This window comes from Argopecten irradians, chromosome 6 (assembly GCF_041381155.1).
Source record: "Argopecten irradians isolate NY chromosome 6, Ai_NY, whole genome shotgun sequence".
In the NCBI taxonomy this organism is placed as follows: domain Eukaryota; kingdom Metazoa; phylum Mollusca; class Bivalvia; order Pectinida; family Pectinidae; genus Argopecten; species Argopecten irradians.
This window is the reverse complement of record NC_091139.1, coordinates 5,191,218-5,204,573: the sequence shown is the minus strand read 5'-3', so window position 1 is coordinate 5,204,573 and position 13,356 is coordinate 5,191,218. Positions and strand designations below refer to the sequence as shown.

The following is a 13,356-nucleotide window of genomic DNA, read 5'->3' as shown; positions in this document are numbered from 1 at the left end:
TGGCGATATTAAAGCAATAATACTAAAATGAAGCACTTTACTAACAAAAAAAACAACATTTGCACTTTCCAAATTCTTATTTGTTGCTGTAGGTGCTCCTACTGTACAATGTTAGGGGCTCAACATTGTTGGCCTAGAAGGATTAGATATTAATATCCCTGCTGTATTGTTTTATTGTGGGACGGAGGAGGCATTCATTCATTGGTTTCCTACCTATATCATTTGAATACTTATTATGAAGTCATGACATTCTGAAATTAAGTTTCCATCTAGTTTGTAAAAGGGTTTTATAATATTTTCTCATTCTTAATGGTATCATACTGTTTGTTTTCCTTTTGAGTCTTTATATACCTTTTTTGAAAAAAAAATTAAAGTAATTATTTTAAATTCAGTGGCCTTTCATGCTTCTATACTCTTTATCACTATTGTATTGATGTATTGACCTCTGATTGGTTAAGATTTTTATGGTTTCTGATTGGCTATCTAAGATAGGCCATGACCCAATAAAACTAAAGTAAGATTTTTTTTTTTTTTTTTCAAAATAAAAGTTAAATATGTCCATGATAAAGATAACTTTAGTGAATCTGCTTGAAGAAATCATAATATGTTTACAAAGGAAAACTAATCAACAGTGGAAGGGTAATTGTCCATCGAGGTGATGTATGACGCAGGTAAGATTTAAAAGTCTGCTTCCGCAGAGTTTTATAACCAAGCATTTCACATTGTGTTTCCAACCTCGTAAAAATCGGTAAAGGTCAAATCTCACTTCCACCTCACAAAAATAGTTAAGAGTCGAAGGTCTCTTCTGACATTACAAAATTTGGTGCGGTTTAAATAAGAATATTCTTCACAATAACACACCTCAATCTTTTGTTAATAACCACTTTTATGGTATTGTTGTTCTATTGATGCCAAAGGTCGATCCGAAATATGGTCCAAGAACGTAGGGAGTTAATTCCTGACGTCATTACTAGATTATTAACTCTCTCATCGCACCGTTATTATTAGAAAAATCTATAGAGTTTGTTGTGTTATTCGTCTTTGTACGTCAGATCATACCTATATAAAGTAAACTCATTCAAGAGTCGATTGGTCACGGTGATGTCACGCTTTAACGAACAGCTGGCAATAATGTACGTTATGGCATCATTTGTGAGCTATATAAGGAAGCTCATTTATAATATATAGACGGAGTGACAGGAATAGCTCACCATAATACAAAGTGGCCTTTGTCGGCTGTTCTGTGGTGTAGCTACATAGAAAATGGTCCTAAAGACCAACGATCATTTACTGCAATATAGGTATTTTAGGATGTTGGAACTACACAAAAATTGGTCCTAAAGATTGGCTGTCCTTTATTGTAATATAGGTATTAAAGGATGGAGGACCTTAACAAAAATTAGTCCCTTAGACTGCTCGTCATTTATTGTAATATAGGTATTTTAGGAATTGAATAGCTGAACAAAAAATTGGTCCTAAAGAATGGCCGTCATTTATTGTAATATAGGCATTTTAGGAGTTTAGGAGCTAAGTTCAACACATTTCTGTGGTAAAGATATTTTGGGATAATGTTGCTACACAGAAATTGGTCCTAAATATCAAACATCTTTTACTTTGGAATAGATATTTATCTTGGATACATTTCATTTTAGGAGTTTAGGAGCTTCAGTGAAAGTGGTCCTAAAGACCAACGATCGTTTAATCAGATATAGATATTTTAAGATCAAGGATCTACATCATCTACTTTGGTATAAATAATTACCATTGGATACATTTCATTTTAGGAACTTCACAGAAATTTGTCCTAAATGTTGATCATCATGTACGGTTATATAGCTATTTTAGGAGTTTAGGAGCTACACTTAATTTTGGTCCTAAAGTTTAGGAGTTTTACAGAAAACTACCATTATTTACCTGAGATACATTTCCATTTTTAGGAATTAATGAGATTCACAAAAATTAGTCCTAACATTCGACCCAAAATTTGGTGCGGTTTAAATAAGGAGTCTTATAACACCCTCCTACCTTTGTATCTATATCCGAAATATGGTCCAAGAACGTAGGGAGTTAATTCCTGACGTCATTACTAGATTATTAACTCTCTCATCGCACCGTTATTATTAGAAAAATGTATAGAGTTTGTTGTGTTATTCGTCTTTGTACGTCAGATCATACCTATATAAAGTAAACTCATTCAAGAGTCGATTGGTCACGGTGATGTCACGCTTTAACGAACAGCTGGCAATAATGTACGTTATGGCATCATTTGTGAGCTATATAAGGAAGCTCATTTATAATATATAGACGGAGTGACAGGAATAGCTCACCATAATAACAAAGTGGCCTTTGTCGGCTGTTCTGTGGTGTAGCTACATAGAAAATGGTCCTAAAGACCAACGATCATTTACTGCAATATAGGTATTTTAGGATGTTGGAACTACACAAAAATTGGTCCTAAAGATTGGCTGTCCTTTATTGTAATATAGGTATTAAAGGATGGAGGACCTTAACAAAAATTAGTCCCTTAGACTGCTCGTCATTTATTGTAATATAGGTATTTTAGGAATTGAATAGCTGAACAAAAAATTGGTCCTAAAGAATGGCCGTCATTTATTGTAATATAGGCATTTTAGGAGTTTAGGAGCTAAGTTCAACACATTTCTGTGGTAAAGATATTTTGGGATAATGTTGCTACACAGAAATTGGTCCTAAATATCAAACATCTTTTACTTTGGAATAGATATTTATCTTGGATACATTTCATTTTAGGAGTTTAGGAGCTTCAGTGAAAGTGGTCCTAAAGACCAACGATCGTTTAATCAGATATAGATATTTTAAGATCAAGGATCTACATCATCTACTTTGGTATAAATAATTACCATTGGATACATTTCATTTTAGGAACTTCACAGAAATTTGTCCTAAATGTTGATCATCATGTACGGTTATATAGCTATTTTAGGAGTTTAGGAGCTACACTTAATTTTGGTCCTAAAGTTTAGGAGTTTTACAGAAAACTACCATTATTTACCTGAGATACATTTCATTTTAGGAATTAATGAGATTCACAAAAATTAGTCCTAACATCGACCCTCATTTACTGGAGTCCTATCACCCTCCTACCTTTGTATCTATAGGAGTTTAGGAGCTACACTTAATTTTGGTCCTAAAGTTTAGGAGTTTTACAGAAAACTACCATTATTTACCTGAGATACATTTCATTTTAGGAATTAATGAGATTCACAAAAATTAGTCCTAATATTGACCCACATTTACTGGAGTCTTATCACCCTCCTACCTTTGTATCTATAGAATATGTTAACTGAATTCAGGGGTTTTTAAATGCTGGAGATAACCTAATGTTATTTCTGTGTGAAGTGGGTTAGGTATAAATAGGCAGTGATATCAGTTTTCTGTTAACTATAACTGTTTCCAGGCCAGTGGATTTTAATTGAAAATATTGTGTGGAAAGTACCCAGCTCAGCCACAACTTAGAATGCACACACACGTGTGGACAGATGACTAATATAGCATAATCAGTGGCTGGTTAAAAAGGTTTTAAAAACTTCGCTGTGGCAGGTCCTATAAGTTTCAGTGTCCAGGGACATTTAAATGGCCTACAAATCAGTAGGTCACGCCAATCACCAGCATTATCTAACTCAGAACTGAAACGGAACACAAATGTCATCCCTTTAAAATATATAATTTTTAGGTTTCTGATTAACATTTTTCACCGACTTTTTAGCTCACCTGGCCCAAAGGGCCGGTGAGCTTATGTCATGGCGCGGCGTCCGTCGTCCGTCGTCCGTCGTCCGTCGTCCGTCCGTCCGTCCGTCCGTCCGTCGTCCGTCTGTCCGTCAACATTTCCTTTAAATCGCTACTAGTCCTAGAGTTCTGCATGGATTTTAACCAAATTTGGCCAGAAACATCCTTGGGGGGAGGGGAACAGAACTTGTATAAATTTTTGCTCTGACCCCCCGGGGACAGGAGGGGCGGGGCCCAATAGGGGAAATTGAGGTAAATCCTATAAATCGCTACTTGTCCTAGAGTTCTGCATGGATTGTAACCAAATTTGGCCAGAAACATCCTTGGGGGAAGGAGAACAGAACTTGTATAAATTTTGGCTCTGACCCCCCCGGGGACAGGAGGGGCGGGGCCCAATAGGGGAAATTTAGGTAAATCCTATAAATTGCTTCTTGTTCTAGAGTTCTGCATGGATTGTAACCAAATTTGGCCAGAAACATCCTAGGGGGAAGGGGAACAGAACTTGTATAAATTTTTGCTCTGACCCCCTGGGGACAGGAGGGGCGGGGCCCAATAGGGGAAATAGAGGTAAATCCTTTAAATCGCTACTTGTCCTAGAGTTCTGCATGGATTGAAACCAAATTTGGCCAGAAACATCCTTGGGGGAAGGAGAATAGAACTTGTATAAATTTTGGCTCTGACCCCCTGGGGGCAGGAGGGGCGGGGCCCAATAGGGAAATTTAGGTAAATCCTATAAATCGCTACTAGTCTTAGAATTCTGCTTGGAGTTTAACCAAATTTGGCCCAGAAACATCCTTGGGGTTAACAGAATTCCTATAATTTTTGGCTCTGACCCCCTTGAGCAGAAAGAGTGGGGCCCAATAGGGGAATTAGAGGTAAATATTCAAATTCCTTCAGAAAAGAAACAATGAACCTTACTAGGCATTACAAACCAGGTGAGCGATACAGGCCCTCTGGGCCTCTTGTTTCCTCAGTGATTACACGTATCCGTGTCAGCTACCCCTGTTAGATAAACTCATTTACAAAGTTGTACCTTGTGCCCTTGTGGTTGGTATTCCACTGAAAATGATAATGAATTCAGAATTTATCCTATCTTTAAAAAAAAACTAAAAAAAACCTTGTAAACATACACATACTCCAAAAAAAAAAAAGACACTTTTCAATAGTTTTTTTCTGATTTTATCGTCTGCCAACTTTCAGGTAGTTTTTAGACACCATTCTCTCAGATACTAATGATTGCTGGCATTTGAAATGTGAATTTGAAAGCGACTGCCAGTAGTTAAGGCTTGGCAGGCAGATTCTCAGAACATGCGCCAGTCAGTAGGCTATTTCTATAAATACATTAAAATTTTCTTTGAAAATTTTTCTGTGTATGGTTATGTAGATATGATTTGGCATAGCTTTCTTCCTCATGATATAACTTTAAAATAAGGTTGGTCTATCTCCTCAAAATTGTGCTGAATCTGTTGGTATGTTTAACATCATTTTACCTGTATAATATGTCCACCTGTCTAAAATGGCCAGACTTATTGTACCTAATAGCTTATACTTGTATATGACAACCACCTGTCTAAACTGCAAAAAAATATTATTTATAACAGAAACATATATATCAATCATCAGATATCAAAAACCTTTCTATATTGAAAAGTTATTGTAAAGAGAAATGCTTTTCAATAAAGAAATTTTCCCTGTATATAACTACCTGTGTGTAGAGAACAGCACCTAATATTACGATCATAACCTCTTTATCAAAGCCAATATAATATATCGGAGGACAATTTTTATCGGTGTCAAACAATCTGTCTATATAGAATACCTAATCTTACTCAGCAAGCTGTATAGTTTTTAATCTCCAGTTGTATCCTGTTTCTAACTTTGAATTGAAGCTCTTTGTGTAAAAGATAAGTACGTGCTGGTGACAACACTGGTATATCTCTACCTGTCGGTGACATAATACATAGGTGTTATTTTCCTCCGTAGCCAGCCCCACACATCCATTAACCTTTCAACTGTTTCATAAGTTCAAACCCCAGTCAAACTGGCGAAGTATGGAAAGATAAGGTGGCGGCTAATAATGTAAGTCATGCAACAAACATCGCACTTCAACAAAGAGGACATTGTACGATAATCCGGGTGATATGGGGCTCTGATAGAATGGTGGCCTTGGTTGGACTAATCGGGACAAAGACTCCCGGTACCACGACCAACCTGTTCTACCTGTGATTCTATCAGCCCCATGTCAGCAGAAAAGTAGAAATACCACCACCACCGACACAAAACGTGTGTCCTATACAGATACCTATAAAAATACATCACCACTTCACTGGGGCAGGATTTAAATCTCTAATCTCTATGATAGATAGCTAGATATTGTTGTGGTTTTGTGGTTTTAATGGTGACCTATTGAAGAAGCTAGTGGACAATTGGGAAAGTATGGTTAGGTTATTCTACCCTGTATATGAGAAAGAAGCAAGTTGTTTCATTATAGTTACGAATTGTTTTAACAAAATTCACCACAATCCTCTGGTAGTATTAAGACAGTAACACCAACAAGATTCGTATAAAAATTCTGAAAGTGTCACTTTTCATGCCCCTCTGCAAATGTATCAAATGGGGAGGGGGGGGGGAGGGGGTGGAAAGGAGGAGCATTTGTGCCATGCAGACATCTCCAATTTACCAGTAGAACATGACTTACTAAAACCTGATTTATACCTGATATACCGTATTAGACCCTATAAGCGTCCAGGGCACTTAAACAAATTGATAAAAATAAAAAGGTGCTAATAAGTCGAAATTATTGCAAATCTATAGTTTTATGTAATTTTGGTCCTTATATATGTATGGGCAATTGAAATTGAGACCTCTAAAAGGGGGAGGGGCGCTTATAGGGACATGGGCACTTATTGGGTCGAATACGGTATATGTATTAACTTGCTTTGTTTGGATACATTAAAACCTTGAAGTCTTAAAGGTACAACATGAAAAAAGTGTCTATGACTCACATGAGCTTGTGTTAGCAAGATTCAACTTTAAATAAGATCATCTGTAAAAAGGTTTAAGATTTTGAAATCTCATTGGTAATACTCAATGTAATTACCTTGCAAGTTGACATTAAATACAGATTAGAAGCCAAATATAGATTGTAGAATCTATGTGTTTAATTCTCAAAGACTGCTTCCGCAGCAGAAGATTTCTTTATTAGCTGGAATGAAATTGATTCTGTAAGCATGTCAATTTGTCGAGTTCATAGACAGGCGTAATGGACAGGCAGAGATTTAAACAAGTCTGTCATCTTTACTTTAATTCCTTTATAAATAACATGAGAGATATCCTATCCAGTATTAACCACAAAAGCCACAGAGTAGTGCGGGGACAAGTGCTGAGTCAGCTGATTGTAGTTTGAATCAATAATCCCATGTATATAATATGTAAGAGTGTTGTGCCAATACCACCATGGCCTACACAGGTGTCCAGGAGAACTGTCCTCAATACTGACCACTGGCCATTCTGGTCAAAGTATACTGACCACAGCTAGGCCATGCTGGTCAAGGGGTTTAAGTAACTCAGGCGAAAATTCATCAAGATTTAAGTCAAAATGGCTACACTCAAATAGGTGTTAGATTTTTATAAAGCATGTATTAACAATAGATGAAGTAAAAATGGACCGATATAGCCTAATGATTAAACAATAGATCCAATATATATTAATAATTAAACAATAGATCTAATATATCATAGATCTTTCCCTAGGAATTTGCTTGTGAGGGAGATTAAAAAATAGAGGGAGGCTCAGATTAAAAGTAGGGAGGGGCTTAATAGGAATATTAAAAGCATAGAGGGAGCTTATTAGAAAGAATAAAAACATAGATTTTGCTTAATTTAAAGCATAGAGGGGGCTTATTAGGGAAATTAAAAGCATAGAAGAGGGCTTATTTCCCAATAAATAAAGAAAAGCAGGACTTTCTGTCAAAGACATTTTTTGTCTTTGAAATAAATACTTAACAAGTAAGATGGTCTTCACTGGAGAAAGGAAATTGTTTCCATTTGCGACATCATTCAATAATAGCTGAGCCAAAAATTTATTTAAGGTACAATCTTATTGTGGATTTCTTTATGTATGATGTCTGTGAAAACTTTGACCTTTCAACTATTTTTTTTTTATTTTGCAGGTAAAGACTATATCTGGGGTCAAGGAAAAGTCGGCAAACGATGTGAAGGTAAGAATTAACATATATCTACATAGTAAATATTTATTTCTTGCAGTTAAACAGAAATTGTTTCATTCACCCCTGAAGACACATATGGACTCAGCTGATTCAAAGGTCGGAACAGTTCATTATGAAATTTCAGGCTGGAATGGACGATTTTAAATTATCAGGGGTGACTTACTTTATCAGCTGTAAAGATATTAGACTGAAATGTGCTAAAGTTACATGTGTCATAACCAAGATACACTTGATAAGAAATGACATTTGTCATCATGTAGTTCAGTGATGTAGCCATCAGCTTCTACAAAGTACTTTTGATTCAGAAAGTACTCTGTAGGCCTATTTCTACTTTGTGTAAACTGTAGTCTTGATAAGATGATAGTGTAATCCTAAATTCAAGAAATGGAATTATTAAAGAACACGATTTGTTCAGCAAATATTTGACCTATGTATCTGGTTAATAAAATGTTTCACAAGATTATACATCTTATTTTAATTAACTCAGAAGGAACAGCCATGTAGTATTTAAGTTGGTTATTTGAATTTTTTTAAACAAATGTACTTTTCACACATTCATAAAAGATAATTAAGAATAGTTACAGAGACAGAGATGTGACATGTTGGGGTTTCCCTGCCCTGTCCATGCTTTGTAAGTCAACCTGGTCATCAGGAGACTTAATTATATGTGTTGGGGCAGGGACGCCTGCACAGCTGTTGAGTACAAAAACCTCCTGAAAGGGGGAGATGCTTGACCGACTTTATATAATTACTGCTACCAGATATAATCTGTCACAGGATTCAGGTCAGTTGGTTTGTATGGGGAGTGTGTGTGTGAGGGGAGAACTATACATGTCAGTTGTAGTTACCTCATAGTGCACTTAGTTCTCTACAGTGTTATCACAACCTGGGTACCAGCTAGTGCTCTGTTATAACAACCTCAGTACAGGTTACTCTGGTCTCTATATCCTGGTTATTACACCGCCCTTCCTTCACTCTGATTAATCTCTACACCCTTCTCTCCATGCCCCTCTGTGTCCCCTCTCCCCTATACACACCCCTTTGTATTCCTTCAATCCATGCCCCTTTGTATTCCCTCAATCCATGTCCCTTTGTATTCCCTCAATCCATGCCCCTTTGTATTCCCTCAATCCATGCCCCTTTGTATTCCCTCAATCCATGCCCCTTTGTATTCCCTCAATCCATGCCCCTTTGTATTCCTTCAATCCATGCCCCTTTGTATTCCTTCAATCCATGCCCCTTTGTATTCCCTCAATCCATGCCCCTTTGTATTCCCTCAATCCATGTCCCTTTGTATTCCCTCAATCCATGCTCCTTTGTATTCCCTCAATCCATGCCCCTTTGTATTCCCTCAATCCATGCCCCTTTGTATTCCCTCAATCCATGCCCCTTTGTATTCCCTCAATCCATGTCCCTTTGTATTCCCTCAATCCATGCCCCTTTGTATTCCCTCAATCCATGCCCCTTTGTATTCCCTCAATCCATGCCCCTTTGTATTCCCTCAATCCATGCCCCTTTGTATTCCCTCAATCCATGCCCCTTTGTATTCCCTCAATCCATGTCCCTTTGTATTCCCTCAATCCATGTCCCTTTGTATTCCCTCAATCCATGCCCCTTTGTTTTCCCTCAATCCATGCCCCTTTGCATTCCCTCAATCCATGCCCCTTTGTATGCCCTCTCCCTCCATGCCCCTTTGTATTCCTTCAATCCATGTCCCTTTTGTATGCCCCTCCCCTACACACCCCTTTTTTGTGTCCTCCCTTCCAGGCCCTTTTGTATGCCCTCACTTCCGTGTCCCTTTTGTATGACCTCTCCCTCCATGCCCCTTTGTATGCCCTCTCCCTCATTGCCCCTAGCTTTGTATGCCCTCTCCCTTCATGCCCCTTTGTATGCCCTCTCCCTCATTGCCCCTAGCTTTGTATGCCCTCTCCTTTCATTGCCCCTAGCTTTGTATGCCCTCTCCCTCATTGCCCCTAGCTTTGTATGCCCTCTCCCTCATTGCCCCTAGCTTTGTATGCCCTCTCCCTCATTGCACCTAGCTTTGTATGCCCTCTCCCTCATTGCCCCTAGCTTTGTATGCCCTCTCCCTTCATGTCCCTTTTGTATGCCCTCTCCCTCTATGCTCCTTTTGTATGCCCTCTCCCTCCATGCCCCTTTTGTATGCGTTCTCCCTCCATGCCCTTTTGTATGCCCTCTCCCTCCATGCCCTTAGCTTTGTATGCCCTCTCCCTCCATGCCCCTAGCTTTGTATGCCCTCTCCTTCCATGCTCCCTTTGTATGCCCTTTTCCTCCATGCCCCTAGCTTTGTATGTGCTCTCCCTCCATGCCCCTTTTGTATGCGCTCTCCCTCCATGCCCCTTTTGTATGCGCTCTCCCTCCATGCCCCTTTGTATGCCTTCTCCCTCCATCCCCCTATGTATGTTCTCTCCCATTGATGCCCGTTTGTTTGCTCCCTTCCTGCTATTTCATTGTTGTTACTTTTTGCCCCCATAAATCAGTCAAGGTTTTCTGCACAAATTTTATTTTATTTTTCTTGGTCAAAAAATCAAATCTCTATTTAAAGTATTTAGAAGCACCAACACATTGGATTTATTTTCTTCTACATTCTGACAACATCAAACCTAAACATGAAGATTGCTTTCACACAAAAAACTTATAATATCTTGATTAAGATATTTTTGTTGGTGAAAAGTTGAGTTTGTACATATGTTAACCTACATATGTTGTGTACATATAATGTTAAGCTATATGTTGTTGCCCGATATTGAACTATGCAAACGTCTGAAGTGAATTTCTGCCATGTCATCCTTACCTTATAATCCCTTTGTACTGGACGATGGTTCTGTAGATAAAATACTTACTGTCCCAAAAACATACAATAACAGTTACCTCATACCACTGAGCTTTCAATAGCTTTCTGGCTCATCTACCTCCAAAAGGACAGCTGACTATGTGAAAAGTTATAGGTGTTCTCCAAAAATATGCGGAAAATGTGAACTGATCCGACCAAGCTTTAAAACGCAGGCTGTGAAAGTGTGAGATGATCCGAACTTTGGCCATGTTTAATCAGTTTAGAGGAGCTCTTATTGAGATGTTAAAAATAAATTCAGGCTTTTGAAATGGATTTGAATGGAAAAGGCTTAAAAATGTATTTTGAATTCTAAAAAATTACACTATTAACCCCCTGTATTTGTGAACTTTGATGTGTTTGAACCTTGGATGGTTCTGGTGAAAGATTTCTATATAAATGGTTTGTTACTAGGATGAGATGAAAGGGAAAGTTTGATAAACGTTGGTATTCATCGTTTGGTAATTCGTCTTAAGTAGTAACCTTTAATATGTCCTGAAAGCAGTGACATTGAGGTCATTCGTAGGCCTGTATTATGTAGGATAGTAGCTGTCATTCATGTTCTATTCTATATAAAAATGAATAAATTTAGAAACATGTGACGTTTTAAAATATGTAAACTAAGTACAAACAAACTGACTCTGCATCTTAATTAGCTACTATCGATAGTTTGTAAATATAAAAATGTACCAATATAACTGAGGTAGAACTAACTTCCTGATCTGAAATGAAATATTCTGATCCATATGTTATTGTAATTCTAACCATTTTTCAGAGTTATGGCCCTTTGTTACAAATGATTAAACAGCTACTTCTCCTAAACTACTGCAAGGATTTCAATGAAACTTGGTGACTATAAATTTTATAAAGTGAAGATGGGTGTAATTTATATTGGAAATCTGATATCTGGAAGCTGGCCTTCTGGACAACAGTTTTGGTTTCAATTGAGAAAAAATGAATTTTATATGAGTTTTGGCAGCTAGTATATGGAATTTCATTCATATTTTAATCACAAAGGTCCTCAGATGCCACCTAAGATCAAAATTGATGTCATATCGGTAAGATAGGCTACAAGTGATATTTTTGGTAAGATAGGCTACAAGTGATATTTTTGTGATGTTTGAAAGACTGTCATACCGGTAAGATAGGCTACAAGTGATATTTTTGTGATGTTTGAAAGACGTCATGGGTAGGGTAGGTGCTAATTGTTTGAACATAACAGGGCGGTGAGAGCTGTCACAAGCATTCCTGCTAGATGTGTCAAATGGATGGCCGAATTTACAAGTTTCTATTTGAATTATACCTGTGAAAAAGATGAATTTCATTCTTATTCCCATGACTTCCATGACAGCAAATTCTGAATCCCATGAAATGTTCATTCAAAAATGCTTGGAAACTAGATTTAACCAAGATAGGTATAAGAATGTGTCAAGTCTGCCACAATATTCACAATGTATGGAGATATTTGCTTCTGTTCATGTATTCATTTATACATCGTTAGTTGATGTTATCATTTTCTCACCAATTTACCAAGTCATTCTCTCAAACTAACGACAGAAAGATCCACAAATTATAGTAAAAGTATTTTGATGAAAATAATGGATATAGGATGAACAGTTAATGTGAAATATTGTCCATAAACCTGATTATCTCCCCTTCCTTATTCATCTACAATACTTACTGTAACTAATCAACGGACATTTCTGAAATGATCCACATTAAGGAAAAAGTCAATGAACTAGAGACACAGAACTGAAATGTAATTAGATTGGGGGTTTTTTCGACACAAAATGAATGATTCCTTAAGAATGTATTTGAAGAGTTGAGCCAGTGCAATTGTTCGGCCATATTTCATTAGTTATCTTATTATGTATGATAAACGAGTTCTGGAGAATCCTGTAATTGATTTGAATATCAAGACAAGATCGTGTGTAGTCTATTATTGGTTTAAGAGAGGTTACCCGGTGCCCAGAACTTCCACCAGTCCCCACAGGTCTCCGTCCTCTCCAACCGGTCCATTATCGCCCCAGAATTCATTTATTGGTCTCCGAGATGAAATGGTCGTACAAAAGTATAAATAAATGTCTAGAGTTCATGTTGGAGAGATATGGAAACAGATTCCATTACTTGATAGAAAACAGAAATGGAGGTTGTGCCTGGTTCAGCGGTACTGAATTCTGTTTCTGTTGGAGATAATGCATGCTGGCGTGCCACGCTTTATCTATTGACACCATTCTAATGCTTTATTGTTTCTGATTAAAATATAATAAATATGAAATCGCACAGATTTATGGTGCACAAAGGTTTACTGCACTCAACCATTTGAGGGGCACGATTCAGGACTTAGTGCATAATAGGCACCTGCCCAACAGGCAGTTTGTACTACTAGTAAGATTAATGTAAGAGACATGAAGAAATACTTTTGTTTAGAATATAATTCCAATCCTTGACTTACAATAATATTGTTAATGAAAAGGCTTTTAATAAAGTGGATTATAGCTTGTAACACATAGA

At 37.3% G+C, this 13,356-nt stretch overlaps 1 protein-coding gene across 3 annotated transcripts in view; it reads left to right on the top strand.

The window, feature by feature from the left end:
- LOC138324776 (phosphatidylinositol 3-kinase regulatory subunit gamma-like) overlaps positions 1-13,356 on the top strand; it is a 150,855-nt gene that overhangs the window by 109,792 nt on the left and 27,707 nt on the right. For all 3 annotated transcript variants that reach the window (XM_069269914.1, XM_069269915.1, XM_069269916.1), the window contains one exon: positions 7,938-7,985. In XM_069269914.1, coding sequence (XP_069126015.1) covers positions 7,938-7,985 — 48 coding nt within the window. The remainder of the gene's footprint in view (positions 1-7,937; positions 7,986-13,356) is intronic.